Source organism: Chrysemys picta, chromosome 11 (assembly GCF_011386835.1).
Source record: "Chrysemys picta bellii isolate R12L10 chromosome 11, ASM1138683v2, whole genome shotgun sequence".
NCBI classification, from domain to species: domain Eukaryota; kingdom Metazoa; phylum Chordata; order Testudines; family Emydidae; genus Chrysemys; species Chrysemys picta.
Window position 1 is genome coordinate 50,038,594 of NC_088801.1, and position 20,362 is coordinate 50,058,955.

General features: G+C 41.4%; 1 protein-coding gene across 20 annotated transcripts in view; it reads left to right on the plus strand.

The window, feature by feature from the left end:
• Positions 1 to 20,362, plus strand: part of GULP1 (GULP PTB domain containing engulfment adaptor 1) — a 331,420-nt gene that overhangs the window by 190,872 nt on the left and 120,186 nt on the right. For 9 of the 20 annotated variants that reach the window (XM_065561958.1, XM_065561962.1, XM_065561955.1 and 6 more), the window contains 2 exons: positions 9,336 to 9,441; positions 10,764 to 10,840. The exons of 2 other annotated variants lie outside the window; for them this stretch is intronic. In XM_065561958.1, the coding sequence (XP_065418030.1) occupies positions 9,434 to 9,441; positions 10,764 to 10,840 (85 nt within the window). In that variant the 5' untranslated portion in view covers positions 9,336 to 9,433. The remainder of the gene's footprint in view (positions 1 to 9,335; positions 9,442 to 10,763; positions 10,841 to 20,362) is intronic. 9 more of the 20 variants (XM_024109413.3, XM_065561968.1, XM_065561969.1 and 6 more) reach the window with 1 other exon arrangement.

Sequence of the window (20,362 nt, forward strand, 5' to 3'; positions counted from 1 at the left end):
CTAATAGAGCTAGTTGGAAAATGGACACATTTCAGGAAAATCCTCAAGAGGCTTTCCCTTTTTAATTTGTTGATGTCATTTCTAACTGTTCCAACTTGCTTTAATCACTCAGGTGGCCATGTGTGCGTGTAAAGTAGGACTGTCCCTCTTTTTCAGAGCCTGTCTGTCCTGGTGTCCTTGTTAGTTTTGTGGAAGAAAACAACCAGTGCTGTGTCCTGGTTTTTGCATAAGATGGCTGTTTTCGAGGATCTCCCACATGAGGTCTGCTTCCCTGCACCAGCCCTACATGACTCTTCAGTTTCAGAGAAGAAAGGGTTGTGAATAGGCATTGTTTCAGGTATTGTTTGAATAGATTCATAGGGCTTGTCTTCACTACTGGAGAGATCGACGCTCCTGCAATTGATGCAGCGGGTGTCAATTTAGCAGGTCTAGTGAAGACCTGCTAAATCGACGGCAGAGCACTCTCCAGTCAACTCCAGTACTCCAGGTCCCCGAGAAGAATAAGGGAAATCAATGGGAGAGCATCTCCTGTCGATGCAGGGCAGTGAAGACACCACGGTAAGTCGACCTAAGCTACATCGACTCCAGCTACATTATTCCCATAGCAGGAGTAGCATAACATAGGTCAGCTTACCCCAGTAGTGAAGACAAGCCCATAGAGTTTAAGACTAGAAGGGACCACTAGATCACCTAGTCTTACCACCTGTGTATTACAGGCCACCAACACTGCCCAGTACTTGCACACAAAACCCAACAACAGCATAGGAAGAGGAGAATGTGTTATGATTATTCTGTGATTTTCTCTCGCTTTTATTTATTGCTTCTGTGTAGCCTTTCACTGTTACTCCTGGCTTTACATCTGGAGGGAGTCGTTCATTTATTCATTTAGTCTGTTTGATTCGTTACTATTACATACTTTCCAGATTTCCTCTCATTGTTGTGAGCCTTTTAGTTGGTGGAGTAAAGATTTTTTTCTGTTAAGACAGACATCAGGGAGGTTTCAAATTGGAGAGGGAGGTTACAGCGAGCTCAATATTAGAGCAAGGAGCTGCTGGATAGGGATCAAGGTCTTCAAAAGGAGAAAAATTATATTGGAGAATGGGGGGTAGAAGTTGCAGAAGCTGTGAAGAATTGTCTGGCAGGGAAGTAAACCAACAGTGCATAGGGGGAATGTTTGGGAGTGGGAGGGAGGAGAAGAGCTGGAAAAGTGCCAGCAGATAACTGGGAGAGGAGGAGTGGTACAGAGAATGTTCAGATAAATAATTTCTATATGGCAAAAGCAATAGAATAAGCCATACTGATACTTGTTTTTGCAAAGTATAAGTCAGAGATGGGAGGCTGCAGAGGGAGCATGAAACATGCCATTATGTCTAGATTGTCTAGACAATCCACATCTAGTGTAATTTTTCAATGCATCTACTTTTTCTGCATCTACTTTCATTCCCTTCCCAGCCCACTGGCTTAGGGGCTGCAGTTTGTAATCAGTTTCCACATTCAAATTATTAGTAGCAGCAGCGTGTCTCATGGGAATTCAGAGACTGATGAATGATTACTGTTTCTGTTTGCAAGAACTATATTTTAATTTGTTTATTGCGGTTTTAGCTGGAATTTGTACGATTGCCACCAACTGATTAGTTTCTAATGCCTTTACATAACACTGGAGAGAAAATCAGAATGAGACGCTTCATTTCAGTTTTTTTTATCATCATGCCACATCTAATTGCCATAGTCAGTGTAATTCAATTCAATCGTGTACATTCATAAAGTTTATGAAGCGGAAGTAGTCGCTCTGTAGTTAAAGTTGAAGTCACCTTCCCATAATTTTAAGCTCAAATTTCAAAACCTGTTCCCCCCAGTTACTTTCCTCAAAAATAAAAACCCTGATCTTCCTGAAACTCCCTAATGTCACATATCATCCCAGGATAGTTTTCCAAAAGCACAGTTTGATAAAAATTAGAAATGGAATTTTAAAACTATTGGTAAATTTTTCAAAATCTCCAAAGTGAAACAAGATCCTAAGTCTCGTTTTCAAAAGTGACTTAATCAATTGGACTTATGCTCTTAAGTACCTAGGTCACTTTTGAAAATGGGAGTTAGGGTCTTGGGTCACTTGGATGCTTTTGAAAATGTTACCTGTTGTGTTTGAAGATTTGAGTTCACTGTTGACATTTTTCTTTTTCTTTATTTTTAAAACTATTTTAGTTCATTCAAAGTTCCAAAATGGCTTGGCCTGTATACTCCAACTTGGTCTGGTTTTGTTGACCTTGCTTAAAAGAACCTTTTGTATTTTGGAAGGGCAAGGAGTGAGGGAATCACAAATACCCAAACCCAGCTTGTGATGCCACACACTAAGGGTACATCTCCACTGCACAGTTAACCTGGGCTCCTATCCAGGTTTTAGTCCAAATTCCTACCATCCACACAGAAAAACCTCTGACCTGAGTTTGGAATTACTTTAAGACTGAGCTAGTTTACATGGGTGGGTGTTAGGGTAGAGCCCAGGCTTCAGTTTAACTCCAGTTGGAAGCTACCTTTTTGCAGTGAGGATGCAGGCAAAATCACGCAAGTGCAGATAGTTCGCTGATGCCCATCCCACAATTCCCATGGAAGGGCAAGTTCACCCACAACTGACACAATTGCCTGAGAAAGAATCCTAGAACATCTCAGCAGAAGGAACCTTGGGAGAGGCCCTCGGACGCACATGGGTGAATACAGAATCATTACATAGATTGAATCTATTTCCCCATGTTAAGTATCCTCACACCTCTTGTCAACTGTCTGAAATGGGCCATCTTGGTTATCACTACAAAAGTTTTTTTTCTCCTGCTGATAATAGCTCATCTTAATTAATTAGCCTCTTAGAGTTGATATGGCTACTTCCACCTTTTCATGTTCTGTATGTATATATATCTCCTTTCAGTATGTTCCATTCTATGGATCTGAAGAAGAGGGCTGTAGCCCACGAAAGCTTATGCTCAAATAAATTTGTTCGTCTGCCACAAGGTGTCACAAGTACTCCTGTTCTTTTTACAGAATCAGAGAGGACACAGTAGCGTGGGTAAGGCTTTGTAGTGAGGATGATCACACTCGGGCTAGGAAAACTCAGGTGCTCAGACCCAGATGCCAAACACTCAGGTTTAAATGTGTAGTGAAGACATACCATAAGGTACCAGATAAGGTTTTAACTAGGGGTTCATTACAGCAGGCTTATGAAAAAGAGCCAGTGGAATGTGAGAGAGGGGCCCTGAGGTTAAAACAGGAAAAATGAGTGTCCAGCCCAGCCAACAAAAAGGAAATGGGAAACACAAGATATGGTAAGTTAGGATAGTTTATTTCATCCCCTGCATAGCTGCCAGCTCTCCCAATCTGTCCAAAGCTGCCCTAAGTTATAAACAGCTATCCTGGAACTTACCATCCTCCCTGAACTCCTGGGCAGTTGGAGTTTTGTGTTATCCCTCACCACCCCACGTAGCTGTCCCAGGCCCTTCCCCTTCTCCCCACTACCCAAATATATTGATGAAGTGGGGACAAAGCGGAAAGGGAAAGAAATGCCTTTACATGTCACCGGTTACCTGGGTTAGTGTTAGTTCCTTTAATAGCTTCAAAGCTATATCTTCACATGCCAGGTGAACAGCCAGAATTCACACTGCTCAGAGGGTGATCTTTCATATAGCTCAGGCTGCTGAGTGTATTCTTATGAATTTTAGGTTATTTTCTCTGCCTTTTATATTCCTCTTCCTCAAAGAAGAAGACAGCCTAAAATTTCCCTCGGTGGATGCACATTCCTCATATGGCTCAGACCCTGGTTACCCACCCTGTGTGGAGAATTGTCCCTGCCAAAATTATTTGCATGTTGGCAACTATGCTAGAGTCAGGTGTAAGTTAGCTTTTGCTTAATGAGGTTTGGTTTGGTTTTTTAAAGGAGGAGGAAGAAAATGTCTAGTTCTGGGATGGTGCCTAGTTCTCCACAGAGGCATGTGTTCCTTTAAGGATGCAGTAGTTTGTTTTCACCTCTCCCTTCCCCCACCCTTTTTCTGTTACCTTTGCTTGTCGCAAGCTGCTTTACTCTTTCAGACATTTATGCCTCCCAGTGGCACAGTGAAATCTGTAACTGGAATAAACAGCATCTGTTACAGTTCAGGAATGAGCTGTCCCTCTGATCTCTCTCTGTCCCTCCATGGACAACTGTTTCAAGTGAGTCCTGCACTTCTCTCAGAATAGAATCCCGTGAGTCACCACACTTTTGACGGGTTGTGAAAAATCCTGTTTCTCAACCATGTTACCTACAGCAGGTTCAAATAGGCCCCTGCTAGAGAATTCTCTCCCGGAGCAGTAACTAGGGTTGCCAACCATCTAATCATACAAACCCAAACACCCTTGTCGCTCCCCCTGCCCTGCCCCTTCTCTGAGGCCCTGCCCCCCATTCACTCCAGCCTCCCTCCCTCCGTCACTCTCTCTTCCCTGCTGTCACTCACTTTCACTGGTCTGGGGCGGAGGGTTGGGGTGCGGGTGTGGGTGTGGGCTCTGGGATGGGGTGTGAGGCCGAGGGGTTCAAAGTGTGGGAGGGGGCTCCAGCTGAGCCTGGGGCAGGGGGTTGGGGTGCAGGAGGGGTGTGCAGGCTCCGGGAGGGAGTTTGGGTGCAGGAGGGGGCTCAGGAACGAGACAGGGGTTGGTGTGCAGGAGAGGGTTTGGGGTGTGGGCTCTGGGAGGGAGTTTGCATGAGGGGGCTCAGGAGTGGGGCAGGGGGTTGGGGTGTGGGAGGGAGCTTGGGGTGCAGGCTCCGGCCAGGCGGCACTTACCTTGGGTGGTTCCCGGAAGCAACGGCATATCCGGCAGTGGCTCCTAGGCTCGGGGAAGCTAGGCAGCTCTGTGCACTGCCCTTGCCTGCAGGCACTGCTCCCGCCTGCAGGCACTGCTCCCGCAGTTCCCATTGGCAGTGATTCCCCATTCCCGGCCAATGGGAGCTGCAGAGTCAGCGCTCAGAGTGGGGGCAGCGTGCAGAGACACACCCTGGGCCGCACCTCTGTTTAGGAGCTAGAGGGACATTCCGGCCACTTCCGGGAGTAGCACAGAGCCAGGGCAGGCAGGAAGTCTGCTTTAGCCCTGCTGTGCCACTGGACTTTTAGCACCTAAAATCTCCCAGATTGGCATCAGTAGCCTCCAGGAGATCGAGCCCAATTCTGGGAGACTCTTGGCCAAAATGGGAGGGTTGGCAACCCTTGCAGTGACCAGCTGGTAAATGCAGTGATAGAGAACAGCTTGTTCACATTAGGGTATGTTTTATTTATTCTTCAGAACACACTAAGTAGAGAGAAAAGAGTTAAAAATAACTCTAGCTTTAAATGCATATTGTCTTACCTAAGCTTATCCCTGACATTGGGTTGGGTGAGATAGGTTGTCATCTACAATTGCTGTCTTTCTGACAGTCTACGCCTCAGTCAGCCTATGTATCCCTGAAGAAAATGCCTGTGTCTCCCTGAAGACACAGGCTGTCTTTTATCCATTTCAAAGGTCCTTTGGTTGAAAGTTCCTGCCAGAAGATCTTCTGAGGTTTCAAGTAGGGCTCCTGAACCTGGTCAAACTTATTCATGCATTTCTCCAGAGCGGGATGGAGGTAGTCTTCATACAGTGGATTCCTGGTATTATCCATTTGAACACCAAGCAGTTGTGTGTCTATAGCCATTGTTTTGGATTCCTGCAGGATTTAACCCTTGGCCACCTTTTTAGCCAGCAATAAATAACCCCCAAATCCATATATTATATATACATACACTCTCATACTGTCTCACTCACTCACAAATTAATGTGGCTGCCTCCCACGTTCTTCACAGCATTTCATAGCTAATTTACAGAAAGCCCATTCAAGTCAGTGGACAGACTTCCATAGATGATGTTGGGTATTAAATCAGATCCTATTTGTGTTATATAGTGTCCTCATAAGAGAGCCATACAGCTGATAGCATTAAAATGGAGTCAAAATAATAAATATTTGAGAACAGTTAAAGGTAGCTGCAAGCTGGGTTCTTCTGCTTAGTTTTAAGAGCTCAGGCAAACATTTCCATTTCAGATAATAGTAAGAATGAAGTATATGTGATAAACATTTATTATTAATAAAAGTTGGAGTCAGTTTCCTTCCAATTTACAATCTGTTTAATTTAATCCCAGTTGTGTTGGGTTTGTTGCAAAAATAATTTCAAACTAATCTCTGATGAAAGATTCAGCAATGAATTTTTTACCAGTCAGGCAGTAGACAGGTTTTGGCTTTTTGTTATACAGGTTTCTTTAAATATTAGCCTTCGTCCTTGTTCTTTAAAGAAAAAAGATAAGCTTTTATTTTCAAATAGGTCTCAGAAATTCAACATATGTAAACACAAAATGAGGAACCAAACTGCAACTTGGTACCAGATTTTTTTTAGAAACTGATAAAGCAGCTATTTTAATGGTGTTATATTTTCCAGATGTTAACTTAATCTACCTTTGGTCTAAATTCCTTTTGGACTCAAATCAATAAAGTTGCATCAGGCATAAATTTGGCATCTTTTTAATTATGCTAAGACTTCAGTAACACAATGATAAATTACATTTGTAAATGACCTTCTCTTGGAGCATTTCTCAATTAGAAAGCTCCAGAAGTTATTCTTGGTTACTTTTATATTTTAAATCACGGGTATGTTAACACACTCAGTAACTGTTATATATGTTGTTTTGGTTTACAATAGTTTCTTGAAGCCCCAACAGAGATCAGCTCCTTGTTGGGTAGGCTCTGTGTGTATTGTGTAGAAATGATCCCTGCCTCAAAGAGCTTACAGTCTACTCTAAGCCCAGATTCAGGAAAACATCCTTATTCAGTACATGCTTAAGTGCAATTCTGAATAAGGGTTTAAATAGAAAAGGTTGGGAGAAATAAAATATTATTATCCCCATTTTTAAAATGGGTAACTGAGCCATAGACAGATTAAGTGATTTGCCTAATGTCACATGAAGCCTGTGGCAGAGGTAGTACATAGATGATCCCTAATCTTCTTACACCTTAAACACAACACCACTCTTCCTCTCTTTTTACTGATGCTCTGAGTCTGGTAGCATGTTAGTAAAGTATGACATACAAAATAGGGATTTTTTAAAATAAAACTTTCATAACTTAAAAACAGAATAAAATGTAGTTCCTGCAAAGTCATCTGTAGGCAAACATTTTGGCTAAATGCTTTCTTCTGTTGCTTGAAATTCATATGTTAGTAGCACTTCTGGCCACCTCACTTATATTAGATTAGCTACCAGTGTTTTCATTACTGAAAACTATTGATAATTCATCTGAATGTTCCCTGTCATGTACTAAATCAGGTAGCATTGCCTCTCATACCACTAAACTCAACATGACAGCTAGCCATAACTGACGCATTTAAATAAACCATGCTTTTGATTACAATTACCTACACATTCTTTGTTAAAGCAGGTAAATTAAATCTGGACTTTGGGGCCAGATAACGTAACTGAAGTCAATGGCAAAACTTCCAATGACCGTAATGTGAAGTGGATCAGGCCCTTAATCAGCCGATCTCGTGGTCCTTTGGTAAGCTGGGATATTATATTTTTTAGAGGGTACTAATCCTAAACCCTGTGAAAAATATTATGAGTTGACATTTGTACTTCTGTTTTAGTACATGGGCATTGCAAACATAAAACAGTAAAATTAAGTTAAATAATTCAGTAATGACTCTTCAGTTATACAAGAAGTACAAAAGTACTGAAGATGAATAAAACAATTTGGGTTTACGGTAAGTTATTGTATTATTGTTTAAGTTAAATAGGGCATTAACTGGTTTTTTCCCTTGATAAGTGGAATAAGTTTCCATAGTTTGTACTGTTTTGGTAAAGTTCTTTTAGGAGTTGCTATTATTTAATATCAGTGCTTAAATGGCTGATATGTCTCTAACATAGGGAGATAAGTAGAATAGTGTCTCATCTATTGTGTCAATGTCCTAATATACAGAAATGTGGTGAAAATTATGAAGTATAGTATTTTAGATTTGGGTTAACGGCTTTCAGTTTACATTGAAATTGTCAATGCAAGGACAGAAATGACAGTACTTTTAGTATAATAATGACTTTGTTTTAAGATTATTCGATTAATTACAGTTGTGTTTCATTGCCATGTAGATTTGACGACTGTAATGATAAAGGGTCATAGGTTGTAGTATGAAAAGTATGTCAAAATTAGATCCTTTTAATTAAAAGATCCATTGGAGCTGCTTGAAGAGTAAAAACCATGCTATTTTATGGGCAGGACATTTGCATGGCAGGTACAGTTCCTAAAAATACTATACTTAGGTTTTTGCTTAATTTGCAATAATTTTAGTAAATTTAGTAATTTTATAGAGAGAGTGTTAGTTGTCCTTTAGTCAAGAAGGCATGTACTACTATAAAATCTGATTAAGAAAAATAATCTTTAACAAAAATGTACTATACTGCTGTTTTTAGATTTGTTAGCACCATTGGTGAACTCTTGTCCCTGTTGAGTTCAATTGGAGTTACTGACGTCAGTGTGGTCAGAATTTCACCCTGTGGTGTGTAAGTGATTTCTCTGCCCATGCAGGGAGCTCAACACAGCTTATTGCAGGATCAGGCTCCGTTTTCTGAAACCCTTACATTGGTGAGAATTTATTACACAAGTAACCTCACTGATGTGGCCATGATCCTGTTCTGACAATCACACAGATGGACTTGCCTTTGTAGAAGATCTGATTTGAAAATACAGAACTCCACCTCCCCCATCCCCACCCCTTACCTAATCTTGTCCTCTACACCTTTGCTACTTTACAGGCTTTAGTAAAAAATTCCATAAAACAATATTGGTAAATACATTTTAGAGATCATAGTAAGTTATTTGCAACTCAGGCTAATTCATCATAGAGTAAATAGGTGGTAATTATGCCATAATTTGCATAGTGTTACTCAGATATGAAAACTATCAAATATGTGGTGATTTTAAAATAAAATACAAAGGATTAAAGCATAATTACCTGTATACATTAATCTAAAAGACATACAATCTTTACATGAAAATAAGGATGTAATTACTGTACTAAGAACTAAATATAGTTATTTGCAAAGCAGGACAAAATTTGCAAAATCTATTCCACGTATTTGCATTCAAAAGCTTACACTAATTTGTCTTGGCCATCTTGACAATACTATTTGAAGTATTCAATGTTGGCCTAATATTGCTCCCATCAAAGTCCATGGTAAAATTCCCATTGATTTCAGTGGGAGCAGAGTTATGGCAACAATGAGCACTTTGAAAATCCGACTTTGTTTTTTTTTTTGTTCTTCCTCAGGCTCAGAATGCCATGGGAAGAGCGGGATAGAGGGAAGCCATTTTCAAACACCATGGATTGAGCATGTTGGCTGGGGCACCTGGACAGAGGAAGGGAGGATGGGCGAGTAAGAAACCAAACAAAAAGTGTTTTAAGCAAGGGGCTCCAAAGGAAGATTGCCCTGCCTACACTGGGAAGTAATGGGGTATTTCCAAATTAAGTGTAGGATTCCATGTCTGTAAAATGCTAGCAAAGAGAAAATACAATTCTAAGGATATTATCAGGGTTAGAGTCTGAAATTGGGATAAGAATTTTGTGTCAGAGGATCTATCTATCTCTCTATCTATCTATCTATCTATCTATCTATCTATCTATCTATCTATCTATCTATCTATCTATCTATCCAGTGTTCCCACCATATCAGACCTGTATCCTTTACCTATCTGTTCCAGTCTGGGAGGTAGGTGTAGGTAAAGGATACAAGTCTGATATGGTGGGAATACTGTCATCAGCAGATGACACTGGTTTGATGGAAAATCTTTCTGGGGAGCACAACTTGAAAAGAGTTGACAGTCTCAAGGCACAAAACAGGGCAATATAAATACAGGGTATGTTTTACTGAATGTTCTTATTAACTTTCACACTAGATATTCAGCATTCATTTTAAAACTTCTTCTTCTGTCTGTGTAGACTTAATGTTCGTTGTTTAGTATATATTTAACCCATTTCCACTTGTGTCTGTTAAATCTCAGTGAGGGGAGCTTTCCAATAATCATATTCAGTTTCTCTGGGACGTTCAAAGAAATACCTTCCTGAATCACCTGATTTTTTTTTTTCGTAAGCAGACTATTCCCCATTCTCTTTCTTTAAATTAACTATTTCAGAAAGGACACGGTTTCCCTACTTAAGTCTCCCTTTTGAGTCTAGTAGAAGAGGATACTTTAGTTACACTCTATATGTGTACACAGGAAATCTGTCTGGCACGCATTTGCTTCCTTATACCTGTGCATGCAACCTGTGCAATTTGATAGGTATTTAGATTTACAAATAACCATCAATTTGTACAAACACCAATGTTCATATATAATAAAGGCAGGCATATGCTTGTAGATATATGTACATGTAAGTTGGCGAATTCAGTTTAAATACATTTTGAATGTCACATAATAATAATAATTAATGGAGATATCCCATCTCCTAGAACTGGAAGGGACCTGGAAAGGTCATCGAGTCCAGCCCCCTGCCTTCACTAGCAGACTAAGTACTGATTTTGCTCCAGATCCCCCAAGTGGCCCCCTCAAGGATTGAACTCACAACCCTGGGTTTAGCAGGCCAATGCTCAAACCACTGAGCTATCCCTCCCCCACATAATAGTTAAATAATCTGTTAACTTGACATTTTATTATAGATTTGTCTCCTTATTCTTTCCTTTTGTGCATTACTTCTCAGGTTGAAGTGCCACAAAACAGAAAACATATTTGACTGGCTGATTCTCAACATGAACCGTGCTTTCAGCAGAAAGAAAGGTAAATAGTTTGGCTTTCATTATATGGGAGACCAAAGCAATTCTGCATAAATACTTGTGAAGGTTAAAAATATTAGTATTACAGAATAATTCCTTTCTGAGTAGTTGTATTAGACCAATTAGTTTAGAAAGAAATGACTTTCTGGAAATTATATGGAGCAAGTCACTCCAGGTGCATACCTATAAAGAGTCTTCTGTCTGTAGTATAAGGCTGTGAGAGCCTGTACTGAATCTCATGCTATTTCCATTATTGATTTCTGATCAGAGGGAATGCAAGAGGGTGTTAGAACAGCTAAAGGGAGGCATGGAGGTCTCTGTGCTGCTGTTTATTGTTTCTAGTGATTGAGCTTTTATTCCCAGTGAAGCTGTTTTGGAAAGTCAAATTTTAATAGAACTAAACCACCCTGTGTTACAGCAACTCTTTGTTCATTCTAAAGGCCTGGGCTTTGAAGGCTAAAATTAATCTTGTGTTTATGTTGAAAAAGAGACTTTCTAAAAGTGTATGTATCTACTGCCAAATAGTCTATAACAGCTAAATTCCTACTTATAGATCTTTCAGTTCATTCATTCATTCATTTTTTTCATTTGGTTGTTTTAATGTATTTAATTTTTGGACAGAGTTTTACAGATAGATTTTCTTTTTAAGCAAATACAAACAAATTTGTTTGATGTGACTGAAAACATTTAACAGAAAATGATATTTGTGTATTAATAATGAGGAAAACATTAACAATAAGAGCTGCATCTTCTGGGCTTATGTTCACAGAATTCAAATAGATCTTTGTTCTAAAGACCATTAAGTGATAAAGACCATTGACCAAAGTCTCTGTTGGTATAAATGAGTAAAACTCCATTAAAGTCAATGTGAATCCATCCATTTACACCACAAAAAAGCCTCATTTTTGCCACATCTATCTATATTAAAGTTAGAAGCTTAAGGTGACTTATAATAGAATCTAACAAAATGCAGTAACAATATCTCTGTGACCCTTGTGGAGAATACATCTACTTAGTTTATTGATGCTAAGGCCACAGACCCATCTATATGCAGCCATAGATTTATTCTCTGGTTCAGAGAAGTAATCAAATGTTTTCCTGGAGACGCATTGTGTTTATTGCTGTTGCCTAATTTTCCTTAGCATATTTGTTTTTATGTTTTTTATAAAAAATATTCACACATTTTACATTAGTTTCCACATGTTTTTCCCTCCCCCTACCCCCCCGCCATGGGAAGAGTTTTTTCCTGTAGATAACCTTTTCCCCTATTCTGCTCTATTGGCTGCTGATACTATTTGCAACTTGGTCCCTCCCTCCATGAGAAGTAGCCTGTTCTTCCAGACTCCTTATGTTTTGTGGTGGTTTTCTTGGTAGTTCACTGGGTTATCCTACGGTCAGATACTTCCTTACTTAATCATTGTGGCTCCCAATCCTCTGAAGCTCAGGGATACACCACAGAACATAGTCCCCATCCCTTCTGTGTTACTTCCCTTTCCCCCCACCCACAACATATTGTATGTCTTATGTGGCCCTTATATGTTTAGTTAAATACAGGCAGTCCTCGACTTTACGACGTTCGACTTAAGACAAATGGCACTTATGATATTTCTGAATTGACACCCTGATTCGACTTACGGCCATTGGTTTTGACTTTTTGACGCTCGGTCCCGCAATAGAGTGGATTGCAGTTCCGAGTTACAACCTTTCGACTTACGACGCAATTTTCAGGAACCAATTGTGTTCAATGTCCGAGTAATCAAATTAGGTGAGGGTTTAATTGATTAATTGAAATCTCAAATTGAATAGGTAATATCAACCCACCCATCTTTCAGCCTAATGATGACAACTGAAAGCATTCATAAGTTCAGGAAGCACTTATTCACACATGCGATCATAAAGAATTAGAATCTCTGCAGGCAAAAGTTGTAATTGAAAATAATACGGGTATCTGGTGAGAACAGATTATAGGAACACAGGCTTCACTGAACAATACTTTCCCTGATTTCAAGTATCAGAGGGGTAGCCGTGTTAGTCTGAATCTGTAAAAAGCAACAGAGGGTCCTGTGGCACCTTTGAGACTAACAGAAGTATTGGGAGCATAAGCTTTCGTGGGTAAGAACCTCACTTCTTCAGATGCAAGACCTGATTTGTTATGTTAAAGTGCAATATAAATGTAAGATCACCAAGTATCATGATGATTAAATTTTGCTACTTATACTTTTGATACTTTTGATCAAAGTAGCATAGAACTCAGTGGGAACTTTTCCACTGACTTTAACAAGAGTTGGATTGCCTATCCATTTTTATATTTCATGGAGACAATGCACTTTGTGTTTGAGTTGCAGAAACTTTAAATAATTTAAGAACAATAAAAAAGAAATGAATATCAGAATGAAAACTGTCTACTTTTAAAATCAACAGATGCAAATTATATACCAATTTATATTAATAGAGTTTTCATGGATCTTATTAAAAACTAAAGGGAAAACTGAGATGTCATTGTCAATGATGTTGGAAAGTTGTTTTTCTCAAACATGTTTTCAAAACAGCACTGTACAAATTCCTGCTTCTTCACTGTCAAAAAGTGTGAAAGTTTTCTTTAGGTCAAACACATAACACATATATGTTTCTCTGTGTATTCCTCTGACCCATTTTTCTGTGCCTGGTCCCATCCTTACGATGTATCACCTTTAATTTAGCTTTGTATAGTGATACCCAACCAAGCAAGGTGACTATTTTGCAAAACTTCCTCTCCTGAACTGCAGCAGTAGATAGTTCTATTAGTAGAGATGGGCAGAGATCACACTCTCCCTAATCTCAGCTGTTTCCATATGTCTTGTCTTCAGTCTTAGTTGTAAGCTCTTCTGGGAATTTAATATGTTTATAGTAAAGAAAAAGATTACGTATTGTAAGGGCAATCATAAATGTTGTGGCTACATATAGGGGATCCTTATTATTAATATTGGTATCCACCTTACATGTATATAACTGAAGGGATGATCAGGGTCTAAACATATATATACACATACACACACCCCGCGTGTGTGTGTCTGTGTGTGTAAAATATATAAGCAAACAGAAAGCATTAGATTATTAACTTTTAAATGAACAATCATCAGTATTTGAGGCCGTATCTTAAAGGGTGTCTGTTTTTCTTGCTGGCTCTGTAGCCTGAAATTTATAGATATTACTGTAGAAAGTGATCATACTGATGCACAAACAGAAAAGTTAACAAAATGGAGCTACTGTTTGTTGATTTATGCTGCATTAGAAGCACAGGGAAAATGTATTATTTTTGTCATATGGAACGGGACATTTTTAAGCACAGGGTAATCATGGTGGAAACGTAGGCAATTGAAGGCCACATTTTTTCACTCTGGGACAAATTCAGCATTGAATTACAAGCTGTGAAATCTCACTGAGGCTACGTCTACACTACCCGCCTGGATCGGCGGGTAGAAATTGATCTCTCGGGGATCGAATTATCGCGTCTCGTCAGGACGCGACAATCGATCCCCGAATCGACGCTTGTACTCCACCAGCGGAGGTAGGAGTAAGCGCCATCAACAGGGGAGCCGCGGAGGTCAATTTGCCGCCGTCCTCACAGCGGGGTAAGTCGGCTCCGATATGTCGAATTCAGCTACGCCATTCACGTAGCTGAATTTGCATTTCTTAAATCGACATCCCCCCTCCCCCCGTAGTGAGGACGCAGCCTGACTTGTTCAGGGTGTGGCTCTGCACTGAATTTGGCCCATAGTTTGTTATACTCTAATGCCCTGATTTAATCGAAAAATAAATGTACAGGTGTCAGCCTTAGTTTAGATATGGATACACAGGTCTATGTCAAAACTACTGTTCCGTGGGAAAATCTGAATTCTCTAACATCATGTGGAAAAACAACATTTTTAACAGTTATGATTGCTGCCAGGTGATTGATTCATGAAACATGGAAGACCCCCACAACACTAACTTTAATACATTGAAGTAATTACAAATGACAAAGTATGAGAAATTGTATCTGTACTGACAGCTAAGCCAAATGATCATGGTTCTTTATGACAGTCATTTATGGAAATAGACAGACAAAATTTAATGACAAAGTTTGAAATATCACAAGAATGCCTCAAGGAAAAGTTACAGAATACAATTTCACTTGAATGGACTGTCTCTAAAATGATCTTCAGAATTATTATAATCTCATGCTATATTTCACAGACAACATAAGTTTAGTGTTTCCTATTCTTCCTGTGGACATGAAGGAAACAAGTGAAGCCATAAAAGTGGAGGAAATACCTATGGCACATAAATAAATAATAGTAACATATAAAAACCAATTTCTTCTACTGCTAGTTTCCTTTGGTTTCACATTTCTTATTTAGATGTATGTAATTAATTTATCATAAATTTTTAAATATAAAATAAAAAAGAAAGAAGGGTATTTTCTATTGTAGTACAACCTGTGGAAACTCTCTGTGTGGAATGCATTAGCAATTTTCCAGAATTTTAAAAGTTGTTATCCTTGTTCTTATTGTGTTCTTGTTGCTGTGGTATTTTTTTTCTTAGATAGTCACTCAATAACATTTGTGGTTTTTTTTCATAAAAATAATGATCACCTGCCTAAGAGTTTTATTTCATTAGAAAATGAGACCTAAACAAAAATAAAGTAAAAAGCTAACACATAATGTGAATGCTTGGCTTTTTTTCCCTAGACAACCATACTTACCAGAATGAAACTTGGAGCATGTGAAAGGTACAGAATTGCATGCCAAATAGCCCTTTGCTACTCCAGTTTCGTTGGCCTTTTGATATAGAAATTGGTCATTTTCTTCTTCTTAATAATTTAACTAGCTTCAAATATTAGAATTTTTGCATGAAAGATTATCAGATGGTTTCAGTCATAGCCCTTCTAGTGTTTGAAATATAGTGACAGGTGAAACCAGAATTTCAATGACAGAGGCCTTTTTGGGTTAGTAACCTAACACATTTTATTTTCTAAGGGCCTCTTGTATCTATTATATTGTTCTCAGCAGGCTGCTAGTTTTCCTTTCCAATATGTAAAATGAGAGAGAGAATTCAAAAATCTTTAACATGTAGGGACCAAATTATCTTTTCCATTGCCCTCTGCAGAGGGGTGAAAATAAGTGGAAGATGGGGCAAAAAAGTGAGATCTCTTCAATATGCTCTCATACTACCCCAGGATCTAAGCAAATCCCCTGGAATGAATACCAAGCAGAAGGCATCCATGGATTTGGGGCAAGGGAAGCAGAACTGGGCAATGCACAGACATATAGGGAAGAGCCAATATATCAACATGATTTCTGAGAGTAACCATGAGCGAGAAATGCACAGGGAAAGTTTCTCTGTAGGGATGTTCTTGGGTTTGTAGGGTTCTGGTCTGATTTCATTTTGGAACTTCATGCAGTTGTACCGCTACTCTTTGATCCCATATTTTTCACCATGTGGGAAGCGTTAGGCAGCAGCTGGGAAAGTTCTAACTCGTACAATATTTTGCAATATATTCTCCTCTCTTTCATGTTTCTGTGGGTGAGAGGGTAGTGTGGCCCTTTAGGTTTTAGAATTTGGTATTTCCCTGTTTCTTAATTTGTCCAAAATATCCTTAGAGTATTCTTATAATAATCATATTATAGGTTCCTACTTATCAAAGTATTTTAGGCAGCTCAAAAGAAAGAGCTCTGATTTTCACCTGAATAAAATAACCAATTTTCCCCTCTGCTAAGCTTAGGAAGCTCCTTAGAGACATAGGTTCATTATTTGCTCTCCGGGCACTGAAGCTGTAGCTTTCTAGAACATAATAGTTTTTTTGAAGAATGTTGAGCCTTTTTGTCTCTTTCCATTGTGAGATTCAGGGCCTTAGGACAATTTAAACAGCTTAATGTACATAAGGTCAAATATTTTACATAAAGGCTTTCAAGCCAAAGAATTTGAGCTCTATAACCAATAAATTATCCATTTAGAATTGGTGTTCATTATTGCCCATTTGTATAGTAAGTTGGACATTGTGGGCCAAATTTTCAAAACTGGCCATGGAAATGTGGCTTCCACAGTTGCACATGTGCCCGAATCCTGCAGTTATGTGGACAAAATGGGTAATTCTTCATGTACGTAGACAGGTACTTAAACATTTGTGTTAGCACATAGAGGTTTAGTATGTGTGTAAAACTTTCATATAGGCAGATATGTATTTGAATATCAGGGAGTTAAAGGTCTGCAGTGACTTTTTTGGTGGACATGTTTTGACAATTGTTGGTTAACTTTCTCTTGCTTCATACTAAAGCAATGGTTCTCAAACTTTTTTACTGGTGATCTCTTTCACATAGCATGCCTTTGAGTGCGGACCCCCCCCTTATAAATTAAAAACACTTTTTAACATATTTAACACCATTATAAATGCTGAGGCAAAGCGGGGTTGGGGTGGAGGTTGACAGCTTGAAACCCCCAATGTAATAACCTCACAACCCCCTGAGGGGTCCCGACTCCCAGTTTGAGAACTCCTGTACTAAAGCATATTTCTCAATCTTTTAAATTGCTGGCTATCATGAAAAATTATTTCTTGTCTGTTGAATTAAATTTTGGAGATGTACTCACAATGCCATACCCTGATAAGAGTGATAAGGGTTATTTCATATTTTGCTCCCTCTCTTAGTCTTATGAAACTGCTGGAAATTTAGCATGAATATCCAAACTATGATTAAACTTACACCATATTTCTGTCAAACAAATGCTGTGCTAGAAGTAAAAAATGTTATATAGCTATATATAAATACATACACTCTCTCACATATACAGTCTTGTTTTTTATTTGGATCTTTTTTAATAGTCATCTCTACCATTTTTTCCCCTTTTGGAGCCTCCATTCTGAAATTTTGCACCATTGTGGTAGCCATTCGATGACTTTGAGTTCCTTTACCTTGGAATATTTCCAACAGTTCTATAAGACTAAAGGTGATTTAATAACATCAGATAAATGTTATTCTTTATACCAGAATAAAGTTTGGTGGATACTTTTCCCTTCAAATTTCACTAGTGAAAAAATGTTGCTTCATTGTAGTAATATCCAGCAATTCAGAAAATGTAGCAACATGCTAGAGTACTGAAAGGGAGAAAAGTAACGGAGGTCAACTTTTTACCTAAAGATTTCTCTTTTGAAACTTCAGGGTCAGTTTGAGCATAAGAATGTAGGTATGCAGTTGTGATTGCAATTTTTACAGACAAAAGTCTGTACCTTTCCCAGCCTGAATATCCTGTACATAATGCAGGCAGCAAGATTCCTGTCACCCATTGTAGAGGTCACAGCAGTCAATTGAATAGAGCCACCACTTTAGTTAAAAGTAACAGAGAGTCCTGTGGCACCTTTAAGACTAACAGATGTATTGGAGCATAAGCTTTCGTGGGTGAATACCCACTTCGTCAGATGCATGTGATGGAAATTTCCAGAGGCAGGTATAAATATGCAGGCAAGAATCAGTCTTGAGATAATGAGGTTAGTTCAATCAGGGAGGGTGAGGTCCTCTGCTAGCAGTTGAGGTGTGAACCCCAAGGGAGGAGAAACTGCTTTTGTAGTTGGCTAGCCATTCACAGTCTTTGTTTAATCCTGATCTGATGGTGTCAAATTTGCAAATGAACTGAAGCTCAGCAGTTTCTCTTTGGAGTCTGGTCCTGAAGTTTTTTTGCTGTAAGATGGCTACCTTTACATCTGCTATTGTGTGGCCAGGGCGGTTGAAGTGTTCTCCTACAGGTTTTTGTATATTGCCATTCCTGATATCTGACTTGTGTCCATTGGTCCTTTTATGTAGTGACTGTCCAGTTTGGCCAATTACATAGCAGAGGGGCCTGTGAAAGCGAGGGATCATTGTCCAGGATGGGTTGTAGATCACTGATGATGCGTTGGAGAAGGTAGCCATCTTACAGCAAAAAAAGTCAGGACCAGACTCCAAAGAGAAACTGCTGAGCTTCAGTTCATTTGCAAATTTGACGCCATCAGAGTAACAAGAGTCCAATCAAAAGTCCCAACAAAGAAAAAGCTTCTTCCACTCTAGCCTGTGCGTCTCTGCAGCCTGCCCTTTGTCCTACATCTCAGGCTAATTAATTATGGGTTAGCTCAGGCTGGCCCCATGTCCCCTTTAAAGGGGCCAGTGACCCAGTGGCAGGCTGACTTGGTCCATGCTTGGCCTCTCTCCAGAAGTGATTTTTTTCCCCTTGGAATACTCACACAAATTTCCTCTAATAATTTGTGATTTAGGAAAGGGTGGTAAAATATACTTAGAGCTGGTCAAACTTTTTGATTTTTTGGGGGGGGTTGAGGTAGGGTTACCATATTTTCAGCCTCCAAAAGGAGGACAGTCCACGGGCCCCCGGCCCCGCCCCCAGCCCCGCCCCCGCCCACGCCCCCCCGCCCCAACTCTGCCCCTTCCCCAAAGTCCCCGCCCCAACTCCGCCCCCTCCCCTGCTTCCCGCGAACATTTGATTCGCGGGAAGCCTGAAGCAGGTAAGGGAGGTGTGGGGGGAGGAGGCGCGGCCCAGTCTGGCCCGCCCAGCCTCTCCAGCTTGGGTCGGCTCGGGCCCTGGGGTGCCGGCCCCGCTCGGCACTGCCGGCCCCAGGCCCCGCCGGCCCCAGGTCCCGCCGGCCCCCGGCCCCAGACCTCGCCGGCCCCCGGCGCTCGGCACTGCCGGCCCCAGGCCCCGCCGGCCCCCGGCGCTCAGCCCCGCCGGCCCCAGGCCCCGCCGGCCCCCGGCGCTCGGCCCCGCCGGCCCCAGGCCCCGCCGGCCCCCGGCGCTCGGCCCCGCCGGCCCCAGAGCTCGCCGGCCCCCGGTGCCCGGCACCGCCGGCCCCAGGCCCCGCTGGCACTCGGCACTGCCGGCCCCAGGCCCCCCCGGCCCCAGACCTCACCGGCCCCCGGCGCTCGGCACCGCCGGCCCCAGACCTCACCGGCTCCCGGCGCTCGGCCCCGCCGGCCCCAGACCTCACCGGCCCCCGGCGCTCGGCACCGCCGGCCCCAGACCTCACCGGCCCCCGGCGCTCGGCCCCGCCGGCCCCAGACCTCACCGGCCCCCGGCGCTCGGCACCGCCGGCCCCAGGCACCGCCAGCCCCCAGCGCTCGGCCCCGCTGACCCCCAGACCCCGCTCGGCACCGCTGGCCCCCAGCGCTTGGCACCCCCGGCACCACCAGCGCTCGGCGCCCCTGGCCCTCGGCACCGCCGGCCCCCGGCGCTCGGCACCGCCGGCGCCCGGCCCGGCCCCCGGCCCAGCCCCTCCAGTCCCGGTTTTCCCGGACATGTCCGGCTTTTTGGGATTTCCCCCCGGACGGGGATTTGGAGCCCAAAAAGCCGGACATGTCCGGGAAAATCCGGACGTATTGTAACCCTAGGTTGAGGGGATGCATCGCAAATTGGAATAAAACATTGAATGTCAAATTTTTCCACAAAATGAATTGTTGAGCTGTGTTCCACACCTACGCAAGGGAGCAAGGAGGTATAAAACACACTTCTCTTTGCAGGCTGACTATAC